Genomic DNA, 13,763 nt, shown 5'->3' with positions numbered 1-13,763 from the left:
CTCTCTCTCTCCAAGTGTGCCAGCTACCTAAATACAACCGTCTGTGTGCTCGTGCACATACATACACACTTGCACTGATTACAGATGCAGTATATACTGCTACTCCTGTCCAAGACCTTAATTACCCTGCGCAGTCTTATTTCCCATAAATACAGCGAGGCCAGAGCTGTAATTAGGGCCTAAATTTACCCCACCTGGCTAGGGGAGAATGCATTTTAGTGCTGCCCACAGGGATGAGCCAGCCCCACTCAACTGCGCTGCCATGGGTGGAACCAGGACACCAGTGGACACACATGAGCTGCGTCCAGGATGAGGGGTCTGGTCTGGGGGGGCATGTAGGTACAGCTCTTGCCGAAATACAACAAACTAGCCTAACAGATATACAGAAAAAAGTAATGGTCCATTCAGATGTATCACCTCAGCTTGTAAAGTTAAAAAATCAATAAATCAAACAAATGCACATACCACATACCTTATTTCAGGCAAACAACAAACAGCAACAACAACAACATCATCAAAAAACTCACTTCAACACAAGGGAAGCTTGTGCTAATGTGCCTTAAAAAATCTACTGTTGGTTGACCTCTATATGCCTGATAGTGGAGGGGAGGGTGACAGAGACAAATGGCAACATACCATACATTAAATGTGACTCAATCAGTGCATTTGTCTCTGATCTGATTGTTTTAGATGCACACAGTATGTGTTTGTGCATTACAGGGTAATACCTCAAACAAATGAAAAAAAAATTCACTGTAATGCTCTGCAGATTCTTTCAAGATATCCTTCCCCAGAATTTTTTTTCAGAGAAGAGTTGTGGCTTCCCTTGATGAGGACAACTGACTGGCTCGCATGTAAGAAGCCAAACAGACCTCCCAGTGAGGTTACAACTTTGAAATAGCTTGGACACTTCTCTGGCCCTCTCTGTTTACTTTGTGGACAGATCGGGCTTTCCCTGCTATCACATCACATCTACAACAATAAACTGGTAAACTCAGTAAGCATTTGGGAACTGAGGACAGTAATTGTTGAAGTTTTGAAAGTGAAATCCTTGCTTGATATACGACTTCAGGTGCTCAACAGTCTGGGGTCTTCTTTGTTGTGTTTTGTGCTCCATAACACACCACACAATAGGAGACAGGTCTGGACTGCAGGCAGACATGGATTTTACCTGAACAGTATAGTACCTGAACTCTTTTACTACAAAGCCAAACTATTGTAACACATGCAGAATGTGTCTTGAGATTGTCTTGCTGAAATAAGCAAACTTCTCTGAAAGAGGCGTTGCCTGGATGGCAGCATATGATGCTCCAAAAACTGTATGTACCTTTCAGCATTAAGGGCGTTCACCCATGATGACATGGGCACTAACACAACCCCATACCATCACAGATACTGGGTTTTGAATTTAGCACTGGAAACAATCTAAATGGTCATTCTCCTCTTTAGCCCAGAGGACACAACCTCCATGATTTCCAAAAACAATCTCATTTGTGGACTCATCAGACCACAGAACGCTTTTCCACTTTACTTCAGTCCAGTTTAAAAACAATGGTTTTCCAAAGCGTTCCTGAGCCCATGTAGTGTCCTTTATACAACTATGTGGGTTCTCAAGTTTTTAATGCAGTGCCACCCGAGGGCTCAAAGGTCACAGGCATTTAATGGTGGTTTTCAGTCTTTCCCCTTACGCGTAGAGATTTCTGTGGATTCTCTGAATCTTTCAATGATATTTTTGATTTGCTGATGGTGAAAACCCTAAATTCCCTGCAGTTTTGTGTTGAGAAACGGAACTTTGGCCCATCCATGTTTGTGAAAAACTGAGCCTTTTCGGAAATGCCCCTTTAATACCCAATCATGATACTGTCTCCTGTCGTCAGTGAACCTGTTTACCTGTGGAATGTTCCAAACAGGTGTTTTTTGAGCATTTCACAACTTTCAGTCCTTTTTTTTTTTGAAACATGTTGCAGGCATCAAATTCATGAGTGTATATTTACAAAAAAACAATATAATTTATCAGTTTGAATATTCAATATCTTGTCTTCATGCTGTTTTGAATGCATATAAATCAGAAAGTTCTTGCTAATCATTGCATTCTGTTTTTGTTTACGTTTTACAAAGTTTGTGGAATTGGGGGTTATATTTTGCAGAATCTCTTTGCAATGTGAAATGTTGTGCTGTGTTATATTTTATGATGCTGAGCACTGCTTTGTGGGTTAGTGTAGAAATTACAGCTTCACACTCTTCTATGAATGCAAATCACCGGCCTCATCACGCTGTAGTGTGTTTAGGATTCACCGCCCACACCCTTTAAACCCTCCTTCAGCAGATGGGGTGTTAATAGGAGCAGCACTGGCTCTCCCAGTCTCTAAAGAGACACAGAGAGAGAGAGAGAGTTGAACATCTGAAAGCTGTCAGGGTGATGCTTTGCCCGCTCTGCTCTCTCCAAAGCCTCTCAAAGCAGGACCTCAGCAGAGATAGGCAGAGAGAACAAGAAAGCTAGCAAGGGAGCCTAAACCAAAATTGGAAGCGCAACCCTCTAATAACTTTGATCTGGGTCCTAACTCCTCTTTGGTTTGAGGTGGTGAAGCCATGTGCAGAGGAGGACAGTGTGCTGACTCAGGCTTCATCCTCCTCTCCATGGCACTGAGACCAGGAGGATTAATGACAGAGTAGGAAAGACAGAGAAAGAGGGAACATGGAAGGACGAGTGGACTTGGCTCAATGGACTCTCTGTGTTCTGGTGGCCCAGCGGTCTTAAGCAACCTGTTTTTTGTTGCCGTTTTTTTTTTACACCACAGATCCTTTTTACATTTATAATTTTGTCGCTGGGGGGTCTCTCCCACTTAAGTCTTATTGTGGGTCAAGTTTGAAAATGACAGAGAAAGAGAAGGAGAGAAAAACAGAATGAAAAGATATCCTACAAAAGAGCATACAGACTAAACAAAAACAACTTGATTTGGCCTGTCTTTCCTTGTGGTTACTTACTGAATTAAACACACACGCATGGATCTCTCAGTAATATTACAGTCATGTACTGCTGAATGCTGAAAAGAGGTGATGATGGACTGCTTACCTCTCGTACTTTAATTAAAAGTCAGTAAATTGTTGTTGGGGAGTGATGAGGAAAATGCAGCACAGAGGTGGCGTTGTATGAGGTAATTCTTGAAAGTCAGTGTATGACCTACAGTAGATGGGCTCAAAAAAATCAGTAAAATGTCAATAAATAGTGAAAAATATCCATTCAGTTTAAGTACAAGGTGATGTTTTTAAATACCTTGTTTTGGCAATCCAAAACCCAAAGATATTTAGTTACACATGAGAAACTAATTACATTTTCCACCAGAGTCTGCAAAGTCACAGCTACCAGATAAATTAAGTTTAGTAAAAAGTACAACATTAATGTTGCAGTTAATAAGTAAGTAGTAGGTAGCCCAGGAGTTTTTTTTTCTAAAGCACATACCAAAAAACTAAAACTTAACACATATTCCAGGATTTGAATCTGCCTTAAGACCTTTGTCACATGTTTTTCCTTCTCTTTTCCTCCCCCCATTACGGTCTTTTGCTTACCACTGTCAACTATCTGATGAAGTCAAACATGCCATAGACGTGCCTGGAATGTCCCAGCAGCACATCCCCGCCACCAGTAACCACTGGCCTCTTACTGGAGACGCTGTTTCAGACAGTCAGACTCTACCCAACACTGATTCAATCTAAAGTAATGAGACCCTGCAGCTGCACAAAGTGATTTACATGCAGCATTAGTGCAATTTTATCCCAATTACTGCTTGTCATTTGTTAAACGGAGTACATGGAGTGACCGAGGACCTGGAATAGCATTTATTTGGGCAATCTGGGGTGCTGCTGAAAAGCTTTATGTCCGCGTTGCATGTCTGGTGACAGAGAAGGACAGACGGAGCCCTCGCAATGGAGAAAATTCAAACAGGCCGCTGAAAAGCTGTGTGTTAAAAAGGGACTTCAACACTGACACACCTGATGTAAACATCCAGGTTCAAACACTGGAGAGGAGCCAGCCGACTCCACTCATGTTACTTAAGCAAACACAGACGCACATGCACTGTAGCCGCACTCTGTATTGTGAAGGCACACAGTTCTAAGCGTGCCACAAAGAAAAAAATACACATGAACCCTTTTTTTCGCTGCTGCCTGTCAGAGTCAATGACATCACATACCTCTGAAACAGTACGCCTTTCACAAAGGTGTCAAAGTTTCAAAAACACATACTGAACAACACATGAGCACACAGATATGCAGTCATCCTCCTTCTGACTTCCATACAGGGTGACGTGCCTTCCAGGTATGTCTGTGGTCCAATATTTAATCTGCTGCAGCATGTAGTGTTTTTGCAGGATTCCTCATATTTACAAATGAGAGAGCCGGCGGCCTGAGGCAGAGCGAGCATCTCCGTAATTAAAACGCCCTGGGAGGTCCAACGCTGGAGAGTGTGAGAATACACTCTTAGAAATAAGGGTTCCAAAAGGGCTCTTCCTGAAGAGTTGTACCCAGGACATTTGCTACTGAATGACCTTTTTTTAAAGAAAGGGTTCTTTAAGGATTGTTGAAATCCTTAAAGATGTGTTCATTAAATGTTTTTTGTACTATAATATGAAAGGGTTCTCAGTAGAACTCCCTGGGTTGGTTCTAAATAAAAAACCTATATATTATACCAATATAAAAAGGTCCTTGGTAGAATCGCCTGGTTGCATTCTACATAAAACTCTTGGAATATAAAAAGGTTCTCCACAGGACCCCTGAGTGTGCTGGGCGTGTTCTTGATAAAATCCATGGAATATAAAAAAGGCTCTAGGGAGAACCCCTTAGGTGGGTTCTAGATAAAACACTTGGCATATGAAAAGGTTTTTGGTAAAACCCCCCTGGGTGCATTCTACATAAAACCCATGGAATATAAAAAGGTTCTCAGTAGAACTTTCTGGGTGTGTTCTTGATAAAACCCATGGAATATGAAAAGGTTCTAGCGGGCTCTTGTTGGCACGCTAACCCTAATACCATATAAGGATTCTCCGTAGAACCTCTCATAGAAGGTTGTGGGTTATACCTTTCACAGATGGTTCTGGTTATAAGCCTTTATGTTCTGTTCTAGTTAGAACTCTCTGAAAAGGTCCTGATTCAACCTTTACAAAAGGTTCTAACAGGAACAATAAAGGGCTTTCCTATGTCTTATTTTATGAGAGTGTTGACCTCTGACAACACTCAACACACCCCCTCCATCTACATCTTCATCTTCCCTTCACACACAAATTCCACTGTTCCACTTCCCGGTTGCTGCTGGTTGTGACAGAGTTCTGTTGGCGCAGGTCCGGTCATCACTGGTGACAGGCTTCACGGTGTGCGTGTGTGTGTGTGTGAGAGGTTCATGGTTGTACTACCTTAGCGTGGGATGCATACCCGTGGGAAGAGGAGAGCAGGACGTGCAGCTTGTGTTGTACATCCATAAATCAATAGTAGATGAATCACTGAGTGGAAGTACTGGGTTACTGTCAGCATGTTTATCACTACATGTAGTGTGGATAAAAACAAGCACTTACAGTAAATGACAGTGGAGTGACAGGAGCCAGGTGTATTTTTCCCCTCATGAGCTGTTCTCTCTGCGCTAAATAAAGGGTTTCTAAGCTGGAGAGCTGCATTAGATTTCCCTGTTTTCCCTTGAGCAGTTGCCAGCTGTTTTGGCAGTGTGGTGAAGGCTTTATTCTGGGACTTACCTGAACAGGTGTCAGCTGAGCTCTGGGGTCAAACACTCGCAGCATCTTGTCCTAGACAGAGGGACAGAAAAAAACACAATAAGTATTGTTTAAAAAATTAAGATACCAGTACCCTTAAAGTGATACTGATGCAAAAAGAATATGCCTTTTTTTCCATTTTAAGCAATCCTGAAATAATGTTTCTGAATTTGATGAATTTATTTATCAGATACCACAGGTGCATGATATAGCCATACTTTCATAAATTTTTGTGATTGGGTGGCAGCTCAGCATGCTCAGTATGCTGCAATAGGGGGCAAACATGAAGAAATACTGCACTGGGCTGCATTACTTTTAGCTAGGTATACCAAATAAACTGACAACTGAGTCCCTACAAGTAAAGTTCGGATCAATATTACTGCTGCATCAATGTATGCTGGAGATGTTTAAGGGTGAGATTATTTTAACCATTTCATATACTTTGGGGTAGTTTAATCTACAGCAATCTATAGCAATGCATTACTCTTTAAGATCGTTATATGTTTGCAGTCTTTGAGACTTTATGGTATGTTATTTTTAGAGAAAATGTATATATCATATATTGCAGAATAGCCAAAAAATGTCAAGATGTTATTTGAAGCCATATCACATCTGAAATTAAGTAAAAACAACCTGTGGGGGCTGTGAGGCAAGTCAGTGTTTGACTGTGAATTTTAACTTTATGAAGAGAATAAGTATGACATGCAGGGGAGGTCAAAGAACATCTGCAAGATTTATATTTAAAATTATCACAAAGAAAGGTGGACAGACTTAAAGGTTTCTCAGCCAGCTTCATAGAAGCTAAAGTTGACATGTGAAATATGAAAGCTGCATATTAAAAACATTAATAAAGAGTCCCGCCACCTCAGTATGATTCAGATAAAGAGTAACACAAACTCTTTGAAGTTTCCTTAATCTATCAGTGTGTTCTGACTGATTCATCGTCAGCAAACGCAAGCCAGTGACCTCTCAATGGCCTCGACACCGGCCAGCCAAAACACACATTCTGCATCAATCACGGCAGCCAATCAGAAAGGCTCCTGCATGATTGAGAGGAAATGGGGCCTAATGGGATCAGGCTGTGACCGGGACAAGTGTGTCTGCAGCCGTGTCACTCAATACGGCTGCGTGACTGTGATCACAGGAGACGTACGGGACTGATAGCAGCTAATAAGTATAAAGGCTTAGACTAAAGCACGCACACACCTAGCACACATATACATGTCAAAGGGAATCAGGAGGCTGACAGTGACACAGTCAAGCACACACAGACGAGCAGCATGCAACATTTGGCTTTACACAACATAAATACAGCATTTTATCCTGTGTGTGTGTGTGTCTGTGTGTGTTTCTGTAGGCCACCCATGAATATGATGCCCCAAGGCTACATCTTCAGACCTCTGTGACCCGGGCCTAAGCCAAAGGCTCAAGCAGCAGTGCCAGAACAACACACACATTTTCAACCTACATGACCTATGGATAAGAGCCAACCTGTTTGCAAAAATGCCAAAATCAGTCCAACACCATCAATTCAACTGCTGATTATTTTTTCAATTAATCGATGAATCGTTTTATCAATACAATGTCAGAAAATAGTAAAAGATGACCCCCACAGCCCAAGCTGACATCCTAAAATGTTTTGTTTTCTCAGAGAAGCAGTCTAAATCCTGAAGGTATTCCGTTTATGATCATGTATGACAAAGAAAAACATTAAATTCCAACATTATAGAAGCTGGAACCAGCTAATTATATAGTTGCCAGCTAATTTTCTGTCAGTCAATGAATCTATCAATTGACTAATCACCACAGCTTCTATAGCCAACCATTATCTAAATGTACAATCAATATTCAACATGCCTAATTTTTTACCAGCCACTGCATTCCCTGTCCTTGCAAACACACCTTAGATTAAACAAACACACAGATATCTATTGCACATACAGTACCAAAAAGTTTGGACACATCTTCTCATTCACTGTTGGCACACCCCCAGTTTGGTGAACCAGCAGCAGTACTGGCGTACAAAGCTAAGCAATGTACTGTTGTGGACAGGGTCAGCAACAAAACATGTTTTGTGTTGACCCTTTTTTAGGTGCTTAACATATGTTTTGTTGCTGACTCTGTCCACAACAGGACATAGCTTAACTTCTGTGCTACGTGCTTGATGAGTACCTCATACAAACCCACTTCAAATAATCCAAACTATCCCTTTAAATTCACTCACTGGCATATCAACCCAAGTGTTGCTGTACAAACAACAACATGAGGGAGGAAACTATCTGGCAGTGCAAACATCCAGATGAGGGGCTACTCAAGTACAGATGTGTCCACCAAGCAACCACACACACTTAGACAAGCAAACACATTCTCTTAAGCCTATGACAATAACCCATACAAACATACACACACCACTTCAGCTCATAAATGCACAGATGGAGGGCCAGGATAGCCGTGTGTGCATCTGTGTGTTTGTGTTTGTTTGCTGAGACAGCAGCTGTTTAATCAAAGTGACGGAGCCTCACTCTCAGGCTGCTGTTAATGAGTTTTCTCTGTGAGTCTGCTGCACACAACTTTCACATGTATGCAAACACACATGGACTCTGGGAATCTTCAACCAGGGATTCTCTCTCTCTCTCTCTCTCTCTCTCTCTCTCTCTCTCTCTCTCTCTCTCTCTCTCTCTCTCTCTCTCTCTCTCTCTCTCTCTCTCTCTCTCTCTCTCTCTCTCTCTCTCTCTCTCTCTCTCTCTCTCTCTCTCTCTCTCTCTCTCTCTCTCTCTCTGCTCATCAACAAACACACTGTGCTGCCAGCCGCCCGTTCCCAGTCTCCCACGGTTACCAGTGTCACAGCCTGTCATGATCGACAGTTTGAGCCTGCACAATGCCCACATCTACCTCTCACTCTTATCACTATTGTTATTATAAATATACACTCATTCTGAATTTGATGCCTGCAACATGTTGTACAGTGTAAATTAAGACTTTATCGTGTGAAGTGAAAGCCATATATTATTAACATCCAGAAATGTTGGACTTCTCTGTTGCCCAAGCTCATCTGAGAAGGACTGATGGAAACTGGAAATGTGTGCTGTGGTTTTAAATATCTTGTCTTTGCACTGTATTCAACTAAATATAGGTCAGTTTTTTGCAAATCATTGCATTCTGTTTTTATTTACGTTTTACTCAATGTCCCAACTTTTTTTGGATTTGGTGCTGTACGTTTGAGGTGGATGGTTGGACTATAAATCCAGTGACACCCCCATTTCTACACCGCATACCACCTTGTCCTGTCCATCATTTGGAGAAACACAGGCTTTTCTCCCACTCCACTCCTGCTACCTGTTGATTGGCCTTCCGTAAAATGAATGGCGCCTTTCTCCCTCCGAGTGTGTTATAAATATACATCTCTCTAGGTCCAAATGAGGCCTGTCATGATTCCTGCTCTTTTGGGTGGTGGTCTCCCCTTCATCTTCCCCCCAGCCCTGTGCCCCAATGTTTACCCTATGGGAGGGCCGGGGGGATTGGACCCACATGTTGGCAGGCCATATTTGCTTTAATAAGTTGGATTGGAGAGATTGAAAGAAGGGGCCTTTCGAGTTAAATGACACCAGAGCCCAACAGGCTAAGAACCTCAGAGGCCCCCCTGGCTCTGATCTTTGCTCACCCCCACCCCCCACTCTTTTTCTTTTCAGGTGTCTTGTTCTTTCAGGCTACATTTGTAGGGGTGGTAGTAGCTCTGGTGAGGATGATTATCCTGTCAAGGTAAATGTCATGATTGGGACGTGGCCTGTGATGGGGGGAGTAATTTGTTACTTGTCAGAGCAAAGACAAACAACGGGGATTGGACTGACAATCATACCTGCTAAATACGCACATGTGGTCGATTTCTGTGTCAGAGTTTATTCCATCTAAAGCACAAGTAGGCTCATCATGCATTGTCTAAAGTATACACCAGGAGCCTCTGCTTCATTTTCACATCAATCAATCTTCGTTTGGTTTTAAAAAGGATCCAGATACATTCAGGAATTTATTGGGATCCATACATTGAGTAGGGGTCGACCGATTATCAGCCTAGCCGATTACAAGCTCCAATATTAAGCATTTTCACAATTATCAGAATTAGGGGTGTCACAATATAAAAGGGCTGCACAATTAATCAACATATTATTGAAACTGCAATATGGCTAAGCAAAATATCTAAAAGGCAGAAGCTGCAATTTTTTTGATAAGAGAAAAATGTGTGACATAAAAGCATTATAATGAAGTACTATAGCGCTGCAGAGATGCCCTGACTTACAAATGATATTCTTCAGATGTTTGTTTGAATGTCACAACATCATGACTTTAATAGTTTTTTTCTAGAAAAAAGTAAGACATATGTTGTGAAAATGATCATTCCCACTAATCATTGTTGACCCTGAAATCTGAGTGAAAAACTTTATTACATTAACCCCCACTGATTAAAACGCCTCTAGTTCTTCCAATAAATAAACATGTTCATGAAACAATTCCACCTCAACTCATAAATCCCTCTTTTCTCTACCCCCTACTCATAAACCCATACCACCTTCTTCCTCCTCCTACACAAAATATTAACAACCTAATGGAAACATTTTCAAGCTGTGTGATTATTTCCTGATGACAGCGATGAGAACGGGGCCATATGGACGCAGAGAGTCAGTGAGACTTTCTCTCGTCTTAGCTTTTCCACATACGCTTTATAACTAGTGCGCATGTCAGAGGAGTTCCTGATCAGCCTTCAGCTTGCACCAGAAGACAAGAGGGTTCAAAGGGGCATACAGGGGTGTGTACAGGGGAAACAGAGGTTCAGGGGTCATGTGAGGTTCGAACAAAAGTCTTGATAGATTTATCCTTCAAAGGCAGGCTTGTGCCCTTGTTAGTGCCCTAATTAATAAGTTAATACAGTCTGCAGTCTTAATAGGAGAATTTCCACAGGCTCTTTATCAACTGTGGCCAAGATTTCTTTCTTTGTCATCACTATTACCGTATTAAAACAAACGGCCTCTTAGCTTTTACGTCATACGGCTTTCCAAGTTTATTCTTTTTTCCTCTCCAGAACTGCTCACTAATTCCTAATCCAGTGTGTGATGTGTGATCCCCACCCTTTTTATGAGCATTACCCCTGTTGACATTTTGATTAAATAAACCCCATATAAACAGATAAGGAGGAGCGGCGTCCAAACGTGCTGCAGTGAATGTGAGCCAGCGGCTGCATCTAGTGGTCACACGCAGCAAATACAGCAACCAGACCTCAGTCCACACAGGAATGAAGATGTTTAAGGGATTGTTCAAACTACCTGAACTGGGGTTTCATGGAGAACTTATCCATAGTCAGTGTATTACCTACAGTAGTAGATACAGTTTGGAGAAGCAGCAGGACTATTGGTGTAAGAAGTTACTGCTGTGGACAGTGTCAGCAGGAAAATGTATTTTAGCCACCTAAAAAATGGTCCATCTACAAATATCCATTTCAAATCCAGTTCAAATAATAGTTGGTTGTTGAATCTTATTCCCAGGATGCCAAATACCAACATTTGAGGCTGGTAAAGTGTCCCAAGCATGGAAAAATAATGAGAAATACAGGCAGGATCTCTGCAGATACAGACACCACTGCAGACTTCTAGTGGGTCATAAGTGATGATTGAAAGGGATTATGTTTATACAGTCTATTAATTGTTTTTTAAGGAAAATGTTCCATATTATGCCTTAAAGTGTAAGCTATATTTACAATATTTTCACTGCTTTAGGGTGCCATCATAAAGCCTTTTCCAATGGGACGCTGCCATTACGTAAGTAAAATATTGCTGTCTCCAAAGTAACCTTTGAAAACACCGAAGTTATGCGAGGCACAATGAGATAAAATGTTTTTAAAACACTGACACTCACTGATAAGTAGTTTTATTTGTTTGTTGTGTGCAAAAAATCAAACACAAACAGCTAAGCTCTAAGTGGATAACTGATTGTTTCTTTGGAATGAGCGATATTTGGCTTATGTAACAGTGGTTTCCCATCAGAAAAGGCCGTCTAACAGCAAGGTAAACAGTGAAAATACTCTAAATATATCGTACACCGATACTGATTTTTGGTGACTAAAATATGTTTTATTGCTGACCCCGTCCCCAGCAATACACTTAGTTTCCTACACCTGAGCTTTACTGCCATCTTACATCCCTTCCATCCCCATCAAATAATCTGAATTATTCCTTTAAGAGAATAAAACAAAATTACCTTGCAGGAAGAAGCCAGCAGGGAACCGTCCTGCTTCCAGCTCAGACTCTGCAGGTGGTCACTGTGCTGCTCCAGAACTGCAAACACACACATCACCATTTAGAGGATGTGAGAGAGAGACGTAAAGGACCAGAGACATAAGATTCATGTTATACAGGGACAAGTTGAAAAAGGTTTAGAAAAAGAGGAAACATGATGCCACACAGTATGAACATAGTATGACGGCACACGTACAGACGAGATAAAAAACAAGACAGAAAATGTGAGAGGTCGCTGCAAGGGAGAGATGAAGCCATAAATCAAGCACATGAAGAAAACTGAAAACACACAAAAACACAAAGTATGGATGACATGTCCTCATGATTTAGGCATATGAGAGAACTTACGAGCATAACACGTTAGGCTGCAGTGCCGTAAGTGAGCACAGCGCAGCTTATGTGAATTGTTCAGTTTCACCACGACACCAAACAGATGAAAACAGAGGAGAGGTGCACTTGTTAAGACATTTACACACAGAGTGATTTGACTTGAAACCCAAACACACAGTCATTCAAATATAGATTTATTTGATCATTCAGACATTTGTTCCTCAACCACAATGAGGGTGATGAAAGCCAGTGTGTGTGGGAGTACAGCGTATGAAAAAAGTTGGATCAGCAGTGAGCAGCAGCAGCAGCCAGGCCAGCTCTCATGAGATTTGGGGGGTAAAGGGGGCACAGTGTTTGTGGGGGGGGGGGTTGGGGAGTGAGGCCAGAGGATAGTGACTACATCCTGAGGCCAGTCCGGGGAGACTGGGACCAGGACTGCAAACCAAAACATTACCTGCGCTGCTCCGGCACATAGACAGAGCCACAGGGCTGTAAAACGTAGGCAGTGTCAGTCAGACAGTCCCCCAACTATAAAAAGGAACCTTCCCTCCAATTACATATATTCATGTTGCACAGAGAGACAAAACAGGCCACAACCAAAACTGAAGGCTAACTGACAGAGACTGAAATGTTACGTGTAATAGACATGATGTACGACAAAGACTTTTGACAAAATTAAATTGGGCTGTGGTGTGCATTTTAAGACAAACTGTGCACGCAAACAAACGTGTGCATGTGCCTCACATTGCCAGGTGTACCTACCTGCTAGTGGTGCATCCTGGCGGCTGGTGTCCCAAATAAGGGGGGACTTTGTGGCGCCAACCGCCAGCAAGCCAGAGGAGGTGGGGTGGAAAAGCACCAGCTCCAGCCTGCCCTGGCCTGGACAGAGGGTCAGCTCCGGACTGCTCGGCTGCTGCAGCTCTGGATCACACAAACGCCACAGCTTCACCTGTGCACACGGAGAGAGAGAGCGCTGGCTCTTTACTGCACTTTACAGCAGCAGAACTTATCAACAAAAACTTCTCCATCTCCCTCCACTTCGATGGAAACAGTCCTCAAACGTCAGTGAAATTAGATTTTTCTGTTATATATCGTAGCAGGCTGTACATATGTTTCATATTTCTTCCAAACAATGGAAAATGAAGTGAAATATTAAGTGTTTAAGGAATAAATGCAAAACAGCAGTGCCTAATCAAATAACGAGAGAAGTAAGAAATTAAATAAAAAAGTAAGCTAAACTAAACTAAAACAGAAAAGTAGAATTATTGAATAAAGATATTGCGTGATATTGATTCTGCTCTGCATTATTGGGGGTTTGGGAGCAGATGCAACGAAACAGTATTATAATGATTCATTTTAAGTCTGTGAAAATACACTCCTGCATTCATTCAGT

At 41.9% G+C, this 13,763-nt stretch overlaps 1 protein-coding gene across 1 annotated transcript in view; it reads right to left on the bottom strand.

Annotated features, from left to right (window-relative positions):
- The window catches only part of coro7 (coronin 7), a 146,888-nt gene that overhangs the window by 127,992 nt on the left and 5,133 nt on the right, over positions 1-13,763 (bottom strand). Inside the window, exons 5-7 of the mRNA XM_084743947.1 lie at positions 13,133-13,319; positions 12,003-12,079; positions 5,739-5,789 (exon numbers count right to left, since the gene is read on the bottom strand). Coding sequence (XP_084600073.1) covers positions 5,739-5,789; positions 12,003-12,079; positions 13,133-13,319 — 315 coding nt within the window. The remainder of the gene's footprint in view (positions 1-5,738; positions 5,790-12,002; positions 12,080-13,132; positions 13,320-13,763) is intronic.

This window comes from Lutjanus erythropterus, chromosome 19 (genome assembly GCF_056507025.1).
Source record: "Lutjanus erythropterus isolate fLutEry1 chromosome 19, fLutEry1.hap2, whole genome shotgun sequence".
In the NCBI taxonomy this organism is placed as follows: Eukaryota; Metazoa; Chordata; class Actinopteri; order Lutjaniformes; family Lutjanidae; genus Lutjanus; species Lutjanus erythropterus.
This window is presented reverse-complemented; position numbering and strand designations above follow the sequence as displayed.